This window comes from Cibotium barometz, chromosome 5 (genome assembly GCF_041138505.1).
Source record: "Cibotium barometz isolate CiBa-2024 chromosome 5, ASM4113850v1, whole genome shotgun sequence".
NCBI lineage: Eukaryota > Viridiplantae > Streptophyta > Polypodiopsida > Cyatheales > Cibotiaceae > Cibotium > Cibotium barometz.
This window is the reverse complement of record NC_141050.1, coordinates 50,164,706-50,178,064: the sequence shown is the minus strand read 5'-3', so window position 1 is coordinate 50,178,064 and position 13,359 is coordinate 50,164,706. Positions and strand designations below refer to the sequence as shown.

Genomic DNA, 13,359 nt, shown 5'->3' with positions numbered 1-13,359 from the left:
GGTGACTAATAGCACTATTCTAGATTTATTGAGGTCTTGGAGTGACATGGGATCTTGAAATACTCTTGAAGAAATAATCAAAACTCATAAATACTTTAAAAATATAACCATACAATTGAATTCAAATTGACTAGATTGTGCATAAAATAAAACAACAACAAGAGATAGAGTAGAAAGAACACCATCACACAAGAGACCAATCTTGGGTGCAATCTCCCCCCTCAAGCGTGTAGCTCGCACTTCCACGACATGAGTATTTTTTAGAGTTGTATTCAATAAATAGCCCAATAATAGTGTTGCATGCAATTTTGGGCTTGCTTTCCCACTTTTGGTCTTTTTACATATTAATGATCGTATTAAGGTTCCTAAGGTTTGTACATATCAAAACCTTTGCCCAAATATAAATACTAATGGGCCTTTACACATAAAATAACCTTGTGCACACTCGCACATAAAATAACCTCGCCACATGAAAGGCTCTAAATGATTAATGAAAGTCTAATACATGATTAAGAAATGATCTCCATCTTCACACCACCACTCAATCCACCATCCATATAACACCTCAATCGGTACCCTCGCACATCTCATGCCATACGACACCTCAATCAGTATCCTCGTATAGTGCGATACCTAGCTTGGTACCCTCGCACATCTCGGTACCTATACTCATAAACACAATCCACGTTAGTTAAACAATTAATTGAACACGTCAATTAATACTAGTGTCGTCCATAAGATTATAGGAAACCATAATATCAAATTACATGTACCAACAGGCATGTCACACATGGGCCTCCCTGATATAAAATAAGAAATATAATTCCTAGTAAACAAGAGTAATTCTCATAACATGGAACCAATACCTTAATTTAATTCAATTTGCTTATAATAACACACTACACTCTGCTACTAGCAAAGCTCCCTGATATAAAATAAGAAATATAATTCCTAGTAAACAAGAGTAATTCTCATAACATGGAACCAATACCTTAATTTAATTCAATTTGCTTATAATAACACACTACACTCTACTACTAGCAAAGCTCCCTTTGAAGTCATGTATAGTGAGAAATTACTGGCACTTGCTTCTCAACTCACTTATATATGTTCCTATAGATAGATGATTTCATTAGAGACCATACCAATATTCTCAGTGAAGAATATAAAGCCATCTCTTAGTGAAGTACATAAAGCTATCTCTAAATCTCAAGCCCCAATACATGACCCAAGTCAATGAGAAATGTAAGCTTATGACTTTACAAGAAGGAGATTACATATTACTTAGGATTGAAAAGTGACAACTAAAGATTGTAGAGAAAAACCCTATAATTAAAACCTGGCTCCGAGATTTTTTTGGAATGTTTAAGATTCTCAATAAGATTAATGATAATGTTTTCTGTTTGGATATCCCATCACATTAGCGTATTCATAACTCTTTTCACATTAGTCTATTAACGACCATTTCGAGGTACTCTTCCAGCACACCCATTTTTACGACGATCCTCCTTTACTAGAAGAAGACTATGAGGTAGTCCTTTACTAGAAGAAGACTATGAGGTAGTAGAACCTAAATTCTTTTTAGACCATGAGTAGACGGCAAAAAGAAGATCCTCCTCTACTAGAAGAAGACTATGAGGTAGTAGAACCTGAATTCATTTTAAACCATGAGCAGACAACAACAAGAAGAGGTACTTATTATAGATATTTAGTGAAATATAAAGGCCACCCCATAGAAGAGGCTCAATGGCTCCCTGATCATGCCCTTGTTGCCTATCCCTCCTTGATTACATCTTACACCCACACTCATCCATGATCATTTGAGATTCGTTTTGTGATAATTGAGGACATTTGCTTCTCACACCTGACGCATGTTATAAGGAGCACTTCATAGAATTTATATTTCCATGTTTTCTATTAATTATGAATTCTCCTTTAGATTAGAATGCCTTTGTAAATTCGAGTGAGTGTAGCCTACTTTGAACGTACATAGATATTATTTATTAGTTGCATTGTCTTGATTAGTTGGATTTTATGTGGTTATTTATATTAGAAATTTAGTCAAATAATTTATTAATTGATTGGCATATTCTATGTAAGCGTAAATCCTTGGGTTGGATAATGGAGGCGAGTTGGTAATGGTCATAAAGATTTTGAGATGCTTGACTTTGGGATTTGGTAGATTGTTATTTATTTTTATTAGATGCTCACCGTTTTATTCCATTTTGCGTGGCAAATATTTATTTAGACATATGAAAGTTCTCTTATGTACATTTGACAAAGGTTGTAAATATTTATTTGGTTAAAGAGATACTCCAATTTTAAGGAGAAAGGTCTACATGCACCTAAAGTAAAAGTAAAGCAAGCTATTTTGCTTGAGATAGACATGCATGTAAAGTAAAACTATTTTGAGCCCCCATAAGCTACTTTAAGTAATATAAATTAAAATACACTTGTGGGCTCACTCTTGTGTGGGGGTAATTGTATATTGATTTTTCTTACTCCATACTTGGCAAGTGTCATTTTGTGATTTAATATTATTGGGTATTTTGCCTTTCAACACAATGTTCTCCATTACTTAGGACATCATAGTGATTATAACTTTCATAGTCCTTGGACCTACGAGGCATCTATTTGTGGTATGTATTAATCCTTCTTACACTTTTAGGTTTATTCTAACTCTATAGTCACAATGATTACCAATGCTTTCAATATATTTGGCTAATTATGCTTGATGTTTGTTTGCTAAATTCTTTTAATTTTGTACCCCTTTGCTTATCTTAGCCTTGTACCATGTTTAGAACTTTCTCGTCTAACTTTCTTTCAATAGGTTATATCATTATTGTATTATGGCTATGCTTTAAAAAACTTCAATATTCTTATAAGTAGCTTTTGATCAACATGTTTGATTAATTTTCTTTTTATTCCCAATATACCAAAAATCAGATTTCTTCTCGATTTACTAAGTACTTTATTAGTATTTTAAGTAATTATTAATGGTGACATTGATAATAAATGGAGACATGTGTCGACATATGCCATCCCATAATCATTAAAATTAAGTCTCTTAAACCATTTTTAATTTGTTTGTTTGTGGATGGTGGTAGGTGACAATTCTTCCCTCTTAGGATAACAACTTTGGAAGCTGGGTTTGCACGTTAATTCAAGGTATTTAAGGGGGAATCATTTGTGTTTATCCCCTCATACTATAAGTGTTTGCCTCATTTATGATTCGATTACATTTCGCATATAATGTCATTGTAATTTTAATAGTACATTATTTTATGTTCTTGTTTATCTTGATTCGATGTTTTACATGTGACCCTTTGCATATAATGCCATTGTAATTTTAACAGTACATTATTTTATGTTCTTGTTTATCTTGATTCGATGTTTTACATGTGACCCTTTGCCAAAGGCATTGTACAAGGGGTATTCCCCATCCATTGCTCTTGGCTCGCTACTTTGCTCGAGCGATTTTGTAAACTCAAAAGTATAGGCAAGTATGGTAACACACACCCCCTCGCTTGCCCTCCCTCCCAAAAGAAGAAGTTATTGGAAAAAGGGTAAGAAATAGACTTTTTGAAGGGTAAAAGCCTCATGGATGTTGCTCATTAGTTAGAATTGCATACAATTTTTTAAACTCTAGAATGATACTAGTCTCCCCCTTCTTGTCCCAGTTTTTTTTTTGGGTTTTTTTTTTTTGGCTCCTCTAGTAAAGCATGATTCTATTTACCAAGCACTCCGTCAAATTTATCAACAATATGCTTTCGAACAAAATGATGCAAATTGTTTCTGATTTGGAGACCATATGTATTCATCACATTCTTTTTGTGTTGTGTGAGGTTGGCCCACGTACCCTAGCAATTGACACACCAATGCCAATAGCAATTGGCACATCCCTTCAACATCATGTAGATTAAAACATGCCTACCTAACTATCAATATACTTAACAATATATTATACTTAGAGCATAGCATTGTACTTATTTAATTAACACCCAAATTCAATTCTCATGCTGTAGACTTATTTATATTAGATTAGATAGATAGCTTACTATGATAAATTTATCTAAAGCTCTAATACTCTACATAAATGTATAACTGAAGCCATTTCTTGAGGGAAAAAAATGGAGTGGATGTGGCCCTTTCACAGATCTCGCGTCTGCTGCTCCTCCTCTTTGCTTCGACAATACTGTTGCACGTTGGGTCATTTTGTGGTGTGAGGATCCATCCGAGCTCGAAGCTAGCTGGGCAGGAGGACTTCGAGGAGCTGCTGATCTTCTGCTGCTGCACAGAGAGAGAGAGAGAGAGAGAGAGAGAGAGAGAGAGAGAGAGAGAGAGAGAGAGATCCAACAGATCTGCAACTCACAGCTCCTTTTGCTTCTCTCGGATATGGCGGAGGCCGCAGGATCTTTCGTTACGCGGTCCTTCGAGCGTATGCTGAAGGACTCCTCCGGGAAGAAATATGCGAACCTCCAGAAGGCCCTTAAAACCTACCTAGGTATTCCCACACTTCCCTTTGATCTTATCTCTACTTCAACTTGCATTTTCCTGTATTTTTTATACAAATTAAGGTTTGCACTTTAATTAAATCCAATTATGGATCTATAACTTGCAATTAAGCTGTCTCAGATTTACCCTCGAGGTAAATGACCTATCATCAGAACTATCTGCTTGATGCACATGGCTACCCTTGATGTAATACATTAGACCTTACCCTTTGAGGTAAAATGACATAGCATCAGAATGATCTGGTTTTACTTTTGGAGTGAAGAACTTGCTTCTTGTTCTTGGGTTGCACACATCCTACAAGCTGAAGGAACGATGAGCACAAGCATATTCGCAAGCTTCAATGCCACAGGTAGCTGGTGGGGCAGTGAACAAGCCCGTGGCATATTCAAGCTGCTCAGTACAGAAACAACAAAGGAATTATGAGCTTGATCCATGGAACAGAAAAACATGTTTTGTGGGATTGAAACCTGAAATTTATTTCTACCCTGAAACATTTCTGAAACCTCACTAAATCTTTCATTTTTCGTTTTGTTTTGTTCAAGCTCTCCCTCCTGTGACAATTTGTATGCCTGTTTTTGCTTTCTTTCAGCCGGTTTCAGAGCCTAAGCCATCCTCCCTTGTTCTTCCTCTCTTCCCCCTCTCCTCCTTCCTGCTACGTATTTTCCCTGCTTACTCTATTTTTTTTTCTTTTTCCTTCTCTTTTTCGTCCTTTCTTTTTTCTTCAAATTTTTTTAAAAATCTTCCCCTAATTTTCCCAATTTTTCATAATGCTTCGCGGAAGTCAAGTGATTGTCTGTAACTGCATCTTAGAGTCTAGAAGTTTATGCTTGAAAGTTTCTATGTTTCAAGCTTCAAAGTTTTATGCTTTTTGATTAGTTTCTTCATCATTTATATGTGTGTAATGGTTACTAAAAGCTTTATATATTTTTTAAAAATGATCAATATTTTGATTTTTCAAATGAGGTGAACGCTGAAACATTAAATGAAAAAAACCTTGAATGCTTTTTGGGACTCCGACTTGATCCAAGTCGCAAAGCTTTCATGTTCAAGTTAGTTGTCACCCAAGGGAAGTCACGATGGTAGCCAAGCTCTGAAGTGAGTGTGAACTTATATGCTCTGCCCATGGCCCCATTGTTAGATGGAATATTTAGAGTAAGTGACTCAGAATTGTGCAGCCCTTAAGGGAAGTTAAGACGCCTTCAATGGCATGTAGCCCTCTCACCTTCAAATGTGCCATTCGGCTTCCTTTGATCTCCAAATTACCTTCCAATGAGGATGCATGAAACATGTTGGGCGATATTCAGGCTGAGATGCTTGGAAAGTTGAAGGTCACCTTTAGTGTGAACTTTATGACATGTATTCTATGCCCACCAACTGTCCAGAAGGCGAGTGGAAGTGGGGGTTCTAGACAATGGGCCCCCTCTCTCTCCTTTGGGCTGACCAGGCTGAGGGGTGGCACTTGGATAAGGGCACGGCGGAGAAGTTGCCAAATGTGGAAGAGGCTCGCCGCAAAGTGATCCTCAAAACTTGTGCGGTAATCTTGGAGGGGAGCCTCTTAGAAGATCATCTAACCCCTGGTGTTAAAGGGCCTCCTCAGGTGGGAAGGCGAGAGGATGTCAGAGAAATAAAAAGGGGGATAGGTGCATATGTCCAGTAAACCCTCTGAAATAAACACAAGTGTGGAAGCTTGTTTAATAACCCAAAGATGCACATAAACTTCACAAGACTGTGACCAATTGATGTGCACACATTTAAATGCTTGGAAAGAGGAACAACATGGGAAAGATTGAAGTCTTAATAGAAGAACATGCTGCTGAAAGTATCTGATTAATGGACAGAAAAGACAATAAGTACTAAGCACTATGTAATGCCCAAAAACAAGTGTAATGATAGCACTTAAGTAAGAACAGTTTACTGCAGATTTTCAGCAAGCCTATGTCTTCTCTGTTGAAGCATACGTGGAGTTGTTCCTCTCCTTGAGTGTGCTTCCATGGAAATTGTCAAAAACAGCAACTAGAGGCTTTTACAAGGGTTGGATATTAGGATATTCAACAAAGGGGAGGAGGAGATGATGCATAAACGATGAACGAGGGCTGCCTTTATATAGGTGTTGGAGAGGTGGGCAAGTTTCCACACACAAAAAAAAAAGAGTAAAAAAGTAAACAAATGGGAAAAGAAATAAAATTTTTAATTAAAAAATGAATTAAAAAACAATTTGAAAAAAACGTGGCCATTTTTTTGCGGCCACGTGGTCACGCGTGGCCACCCACGTTGGCCCGCATGGCCACCCAATCGTGGCCATGTAGCTACAGAAGGGACGTGTTAGCATAGATCATCTCCCGTTGGTGGCTTTTCTGGTGTTTACGGGGGGCATTTCTATGCGTAGGCATTCCCCATATTTTCCCATATTTTTTCCCTATTTTATGGGCCTTTGATGTGGTTTGCCTACCCTTTTATGGAGTTTTTCACCTATTTTCAGGTCATGTGAGGGACTAGGATGCAGTTGGCCAGCTCATATAGAAGTATATATATGTGCTGCCCTCTTCCTCACGATCATTCATTCCTTGATCATTCTTGTTGATCACTTTGGTGAGCACCTTCAGCCCTCTTCCTATGGAGTCCGCTCCTTGCCTACAGGCTGGTTGTATCCACTCTGTTCTTGAGGATTAGTGCATCAGTATTTTGCTGTTTTCTCTCATCTCTCTCTTGGAGCTTCAGCGTTTTTGTCATGTGTCTACATGTTTCCGTTGCCCTCTGACGTGGTATCAGAGCCAAGAGGCGTCTAGACCTGGAATCGCTAATTGGAGGCTGATTGGCGCTGATTTTTTTGCATTTTCATGCAAACTCGGTGGCTATCCACAGTGTTTCAAACTTGCATTTTCTTTTACGGAGGGGCTAATCTGCATTTTGTGCGTTTTTTTCTCCTCTCTACTCTCTTTCTATCCTGCCCACCCTCCCTACATGTGTAGAGAGTTGTCATGACTTTGTGAAAGTGGAACAGCACAAGTGTGGGCATGGTGGTCGGTGAGCAAGATAACTATTTCATGATTCATACTTGGGTGCCCGGACAAATAGTAATATGTGTGGACATCCCCAAGTGTGAAGGGGGACCAAGGGATTTAATATTTATAATGTTTTAACCTTGGGTGGCCCGTAGGCATAAGTGGCCCTTAGAAACTTTAATAAACTTTAAAAAGGGGCCTAAGATATTTATGGAGGGAGGGCTACTCCACTTTTGGGAGTACACGCCTCCTTTCCATCTCTCTCTCTTTCTCTTTCTCACTTGCTTTTTGGAGAAGAGTCGGCTGGCTGCGTGGAGAGTACTGCTAGTTGCCTGCGTGGAGAGAGACTGGTTCAAGTTGGCTGGCTGCGTGGAGAGAAGCTGTACAGTATAGCAGCTGCAAAAACGACTAGTACAGGTTGCAGGTACACACTGGTACGACAGGTATGGTTGCTGTAGAATTTCTGACGCGGATAGCTGCAGGCGCAGGCTTGTACGGACAGGTACAGGCGGGACAGTTCAGCCTGTACAGCTGGTACAGGCGGCGCATCACCAGGGTACAAGCGGCGCATCGAAAGGACAGTTGCAAGTATAGTTCTGAGGCGGCTGTAGGGAGAAAAGTACAGACAGGTACACACGTGTGCTGCAAGTACAAATCTGTACGGACAGGTGCACACGTGTGCTGCAGAGTTGCTGATATAGGCGGTTGCAAGTACAGACTGGTACGGTCAATCCCTCCGGTGCAGAACTGCGCATAACAGTTGGTAAACTCTGAACATATCTTTCTTTCTTTCTTTCCACTGGCTTATATGTGCTACAAAGTTGTTTCTTCTGGCCCTTTGTGAGAGGAGGGGTATGGTAGTTTGAAGGGTGGAAACAGAGTTGGACAGTGGATTTGTACTTGGGCTGAGTTTGAAGCCACGTGCTCAAGGCTGCCCTGTTGTATTGTCTTGGTTGATTAGAGGAGACCACAGTGTGTTGCTTTTGTGGGACACAGATCTGTATGTGAATCCTCTATACTAAGAGGTCTTGAGGGCTGCTAGATTGGACATGTAGGTTTACTTTCCCTGACTGGCTTTGTTGTACTCAGTTAAACTTTCCATTGAATTTGAAAAAGAAATACCGAAAGGGGCGCCAAGCTTTGGGGCCAACAGGTGTCGTTTTCCTTTTTGTTCTGGAGCATTCTAGCTCCTGTTCATTTGTTATTTGTTTGGACTACATTTGGAAAGGTGACTGCTAGTCTACCGCACTTTGGTTTCTACCTGAGGCCGGTTTCAAGGTTCTGTTGCCGGGACACATCATCAACTTTCGTAAGGGGGTGAGCTCGTGGTTGTCTCCAGGAAAGTCATTGCTGAAAATTCAGCAGCATGTCAGACATAGAAGATGAATATTTTTATGATGAAGAGGAAGAGCAAGAGGCCTCTCTTGAGAGAAATGAATCTGAGGATATTCTTGCAGGAGAACAGGCTGCAGTAGATGCACAATATGAGGATGTAACATAGCCAGAAGACATGCCTAGTAAAGAGGAAGATGATGCTTAGTTTAAAAATCGTTTGGCAGGTGTAACGGATGTGTTCATGCAGCTCACTCAAGTCTCAAAGTGAGACGTTTGCTGAATTTATGAGATCCCGTTTTGAGCTTGAAAAGAAGAAGAAAGTGCGTTCTAAGAACCCACCTCAGGGCAATAGTGGTGCCTTCCCACAGGATCCATCTTTTGACAGTTTCCGAACATGCAACATACTTTTGGTGCCAACTCAGAGAGTTCCTTTTTTGGACAGCCATCTATTCCACAACAGTCTATGCATCCAGGCTATTTTGGTGGTGGCTCTGTGTTCCAATCCCTGTGGGGTATCCTCAAGGAGGCATGGGTATTCCAGGGAATTTTGGAGCTAGTTTTTAGCCTGGTATGCAAGGGAATATGTATGGTGGTATGCAGTCCGGAATGCAAGGAAACATGTTTGGGGACATGCAGCCCGGAATGCAAGGAAACATGTATGGGGGCATGTAGCCCGGTATGCATAGTGGTATGTTTGGAAACATGGGTGGAATGTATGGAATGCCAGGTGTGGGAACTGGCAATGTTGATCCTATGATGGGCATGAATGCTGGGGGTAGCAATCTTGTGAAGCCACTTCCTTACGATAATCTAACGCCTATGGGTAAGGCGAAGGATTATAAGGAAGGGGGAGCTGCAGTGAAATTTGACACATTTAGCGGGGCCAAAGATACGCTAAAGGCACTTACCTTTTTACAACAGTTTGATGTTACTTTTTCTGGTGGAAATTACACGAAATCCTCTAAGGTGAGAAAAGCTGCGACTTTTCTCAAGGGCAATGCATTGCAGTGGTGGTCCACTCTTCTTTTACAGGGCATAGCACCATCTACTTGGATATAGTTTAAACAGGTGTTCTCTTCCGTATGGCTCACATCTACTTTTGAGGTGGATGTAATGACAGCATGGCACAAGTTGGATGTATCAAAGTGTGAAAATCTTGAGGATTATAATAAGAAGTTTTGGGAAGCTTTACTCCCAGTTACTTCCTATCGTGCAGTGCCTTTGTCTGAGCAGGTGGAGAAGTATTGTTGTGGGCTGTCCAAGGAAGTGCGTGACTATTGCATAAAGACTCGAGTAACAAATATGTCGCAGATGATAGAGAATGCTATGACAGCAAATGTGTTACTCACTGGAGTCTCATCTGGATTTAAAGGAAGTAAAAGCTAGAAATTTGAAAAGTTAGGGCATGTTTCGCATGATGCAAAAGGGTCTACAGAGAAGCGGTATAAGAAGTTACCAATGCCCAAGAGAACTCCTGAGGAGAGAGGCTTTGATGGATGCTCGGAAATGTTTTTACTGTATAGAGGAGGGACATATGTCTTTTAACTGTCCCAAGCGTAAGTCCCAAAAGGACTCTGACACTAAAGGGGAGCCAAGTCTAAGAAACCAAAACCTTCTGCAAGGTTAGTTCTTGATCTTGTTGGGGAACAGCCAGGTGGTGAAGAGACTGAGTTGTGCAGGACATGGGGCAAAGTGAGATCAAAATGTCTTGATTTTCTTTGACACAGGTGCTAGAGCCAACTTTATTTCACCGGATTTGGCTGGCCGATTTGTGCAGAGGAGATGGGGCCTTTGTATGAGGCTAATATGGCTTGTCTTGGGTATGCAGAACCCGTTACTCCTATTATTGGGAAGCTCAGGCTTCATGTGCAGGGTTATGTGGACAGTGAGGAGTTCTTCATCATGCCACTTGACGGATGTGATGTTTTGTTGGGTATGCCATGGTGCCATAGAGTACATGTGGTGGTGGATACATACAACATGAAGATTACTTTGACTCATAGAGGGAAAGAGCATATTTTGGATGTAAAGCTTAAAGGGGAATCTGTTCCTATTGTATCAGCTTCGGCAATTTCATCAGTAATGAAAAAGCATCTTTCCACGTACTTGATTTTTGTAAAGGATGCAAAGATGATGAGTCTAAATCTAATTTGTCTATGTTAGATAAAGACAGGACTGATTTCTTGCATGAGTTCCAAGATTGTTTATGTGAGTCATTGCCAGGAGAACTTCCTTCGGAAAGGCCAGAAGATCATGCTATTGATCTAATTCCGGGGAGTACTCCACCAAATAGACCACCGTACCGTGTTAGTGTAGCCCAGCAAGAAGAAATTATGAGTCAGGTACAGGAGTTAATGAATAAAGGGTTGATCCAGCCTAGCTCATCACCCTTTTGCTCACCTGTACTCTTAGTGCAAAAGAAAGATGGTTCTTGGCGTATGTGTATAGATTACAGGGCGCTAAACAAGAATACCATCAAGAATCGATTCCCTATTCTGAGGATCGATGACATATCAGACCGCTTACAGGGCTCAACAGTCTTTAGTCGGATAGACTTGAAAAGCGGGTATCATCAGATACGCATTAGACCCGAGGATGTGCATAAGTCAACATTTCGGACCACTTTTGGACTATATGAGTTCTTAGTTATGCCCTTTGGTTTGACAAATGCGCTTGCCACATTTAACAGGATGATGGACAGGATTTTCCGGTCTCATAGAGTGTTTGTGGGCACATTCTTTGATGATATGATTGTGCATTCACACACTGAGGACAAGCATAGGAAGCATTTGGCCATTGTGTTTGAAGAACTCCGGAAGCATAGGTTGGTCATTAATGGCAAGAAGAGCGAGTTCTTCTTGGAAGAGATACACTTCTTGGGGCATATTGTGTCTAAGCATGGAGTCCGTATGGATCCTTTGAAAGTGGAAGCAATTCTTAATTGGCCAGATTTGAGGACCGTGCATGATGTACGCAGCTTTCTGGGATTGTGTTCCTACTACAGGCGGTACATACGGTATTTTGCTGAGATTGCTTCGTCCCTTCATGCCTTAACAAAGAAGGCAACTCCGTTTAGATGGGTTGATCAGGAAATTACAGCCTTTAAAAAGCTTAAAGAAAAGCTTACTTTGGATCCCGTATTGGTGTTATCGGATCTCCGAAAGGCTTTTGTTGTCTAGTGTGATGCATGTGGAAACAGCATTGGGGCAGTTCTCATGCAGGACGGACATGTATGAGAGTCGTATATCGCAGAATGCCGAGAAGCATTTGCAGGTTTATGAGAAAGAGATGTTGGCTGTAATTCATGCTCTTTCTACATGGAAACACTATTTGCTTGGGGCTGATTTCATTGTGCAGACAGATCATCAGACCTTGCGTTATTTCCTCACGCAAACTAAACTTTCTGAGAAGCATATGCGATGGACCAATTTTTTGTCTATGTTCCACTTCCAGATTGTGCATGTGGAAGGCAAAAAGAATGTTGTGGCAGATGCTTTGTCACGCAAGCCACAGGTCTCAGCAGTTTCACTTGCTTATCATCATCAGCTTGATGAGATGAAAGAGCAGTATGTCCATGATGAGGATTTTGGAAGGCTCTATGATCAGATGTCTGAGGGCCAGCGGCATGATCATTATACTCTCAGGGATGGTTTTTTGTTGATGCATGGTAGATTGTGTGTTACCAAGCAATTACGACTCAAGGTTATGATTGAAAGTCATGCTCCACCGTATGAAGGTCATAGAGGTATTTGTTGGTGTTGGACTCACACACTCACACACACAAACCTGCACATTAGGGTTAGGTGCAGGATGGAGAAGCTCACACAGAAATGAGAGAGAGAGAGAGAGAGAGAGAGAGAGAGAGAGAGAGAGAGCCAAAAGTGTGGTATCCACAAAATGCAAGTCAACCCTTGCATGCGTGACACATCCATATAATATAGAAGTACAAAATATTATATGTTAGAGTGTCCTTTCACACTTGATGTCCAAGGAGAAAAACCACACGGGAAAAAGTGCCCTTGGTTAAGCCCTGTTTACACATAGCACTACCATAAGTGAGCATATGCCTACAAATCCCCCCTGTAGTGGAAGTGTGAACCTGTACAAGGTAGCAGATCACTGTCTGTATGAGAGTAAGCCCAAAGCTTTGCGGAAAGCTTCAAACTTTTCTCGAGGTAAAGTCTTTGTGAATAGATCTGCAACATTATCTTGTGTAGGGTAGTAAGATAAACTGATCTCCCCTGCATGTAGCCTCTCTCTGACATAGTGATAATGAATCTCAATGTGCTTGGTAAGTGCATGAAATATTGGATTTCGTGCCATGGCCATAGCACTCTGGCTATCAGTGAGAATGGTGGTGGGTGTCCGTTGATACTCACGAAGATCAGCCAATAGTCTCCTCAACCATACACAATCTACTGTAGCTGTGAAGACTGCCCTGTACTCAGCCTCACAAGTAGATGTGGCAACAGTGGGTTGCTTTTTACTCAACCAAGTATGCATGAAC

At 40.6% G+C, this 13,359-nt stretch overlaps 1 protein-coding gene across 1 annotated transcript in view; it reads left to right on the top strand.

The window, feature by feature from the left end:
• Positions 1-4,021: 4,021 nt before the first annotated feature.
• The window catches only part of ATMIN7 (HOPM interactor 7), a 70,697-nt gene continuing 61,359 nt past the window's right edge, over positions 4,022-13,359 (top strand). Inside the window, exon 1 of the mRNA XM_086798520.1 lies at positions 4,022-4,504. Within this exon, the coding sequence (XP_086654646.1) occupies positions 4,396-4,504 (109 nt within the window). The 5' untranslated portion in view covers positions 4,022-4,395. The remainder of the gene's footprint in view (positions 4,505-13,359) is intronic.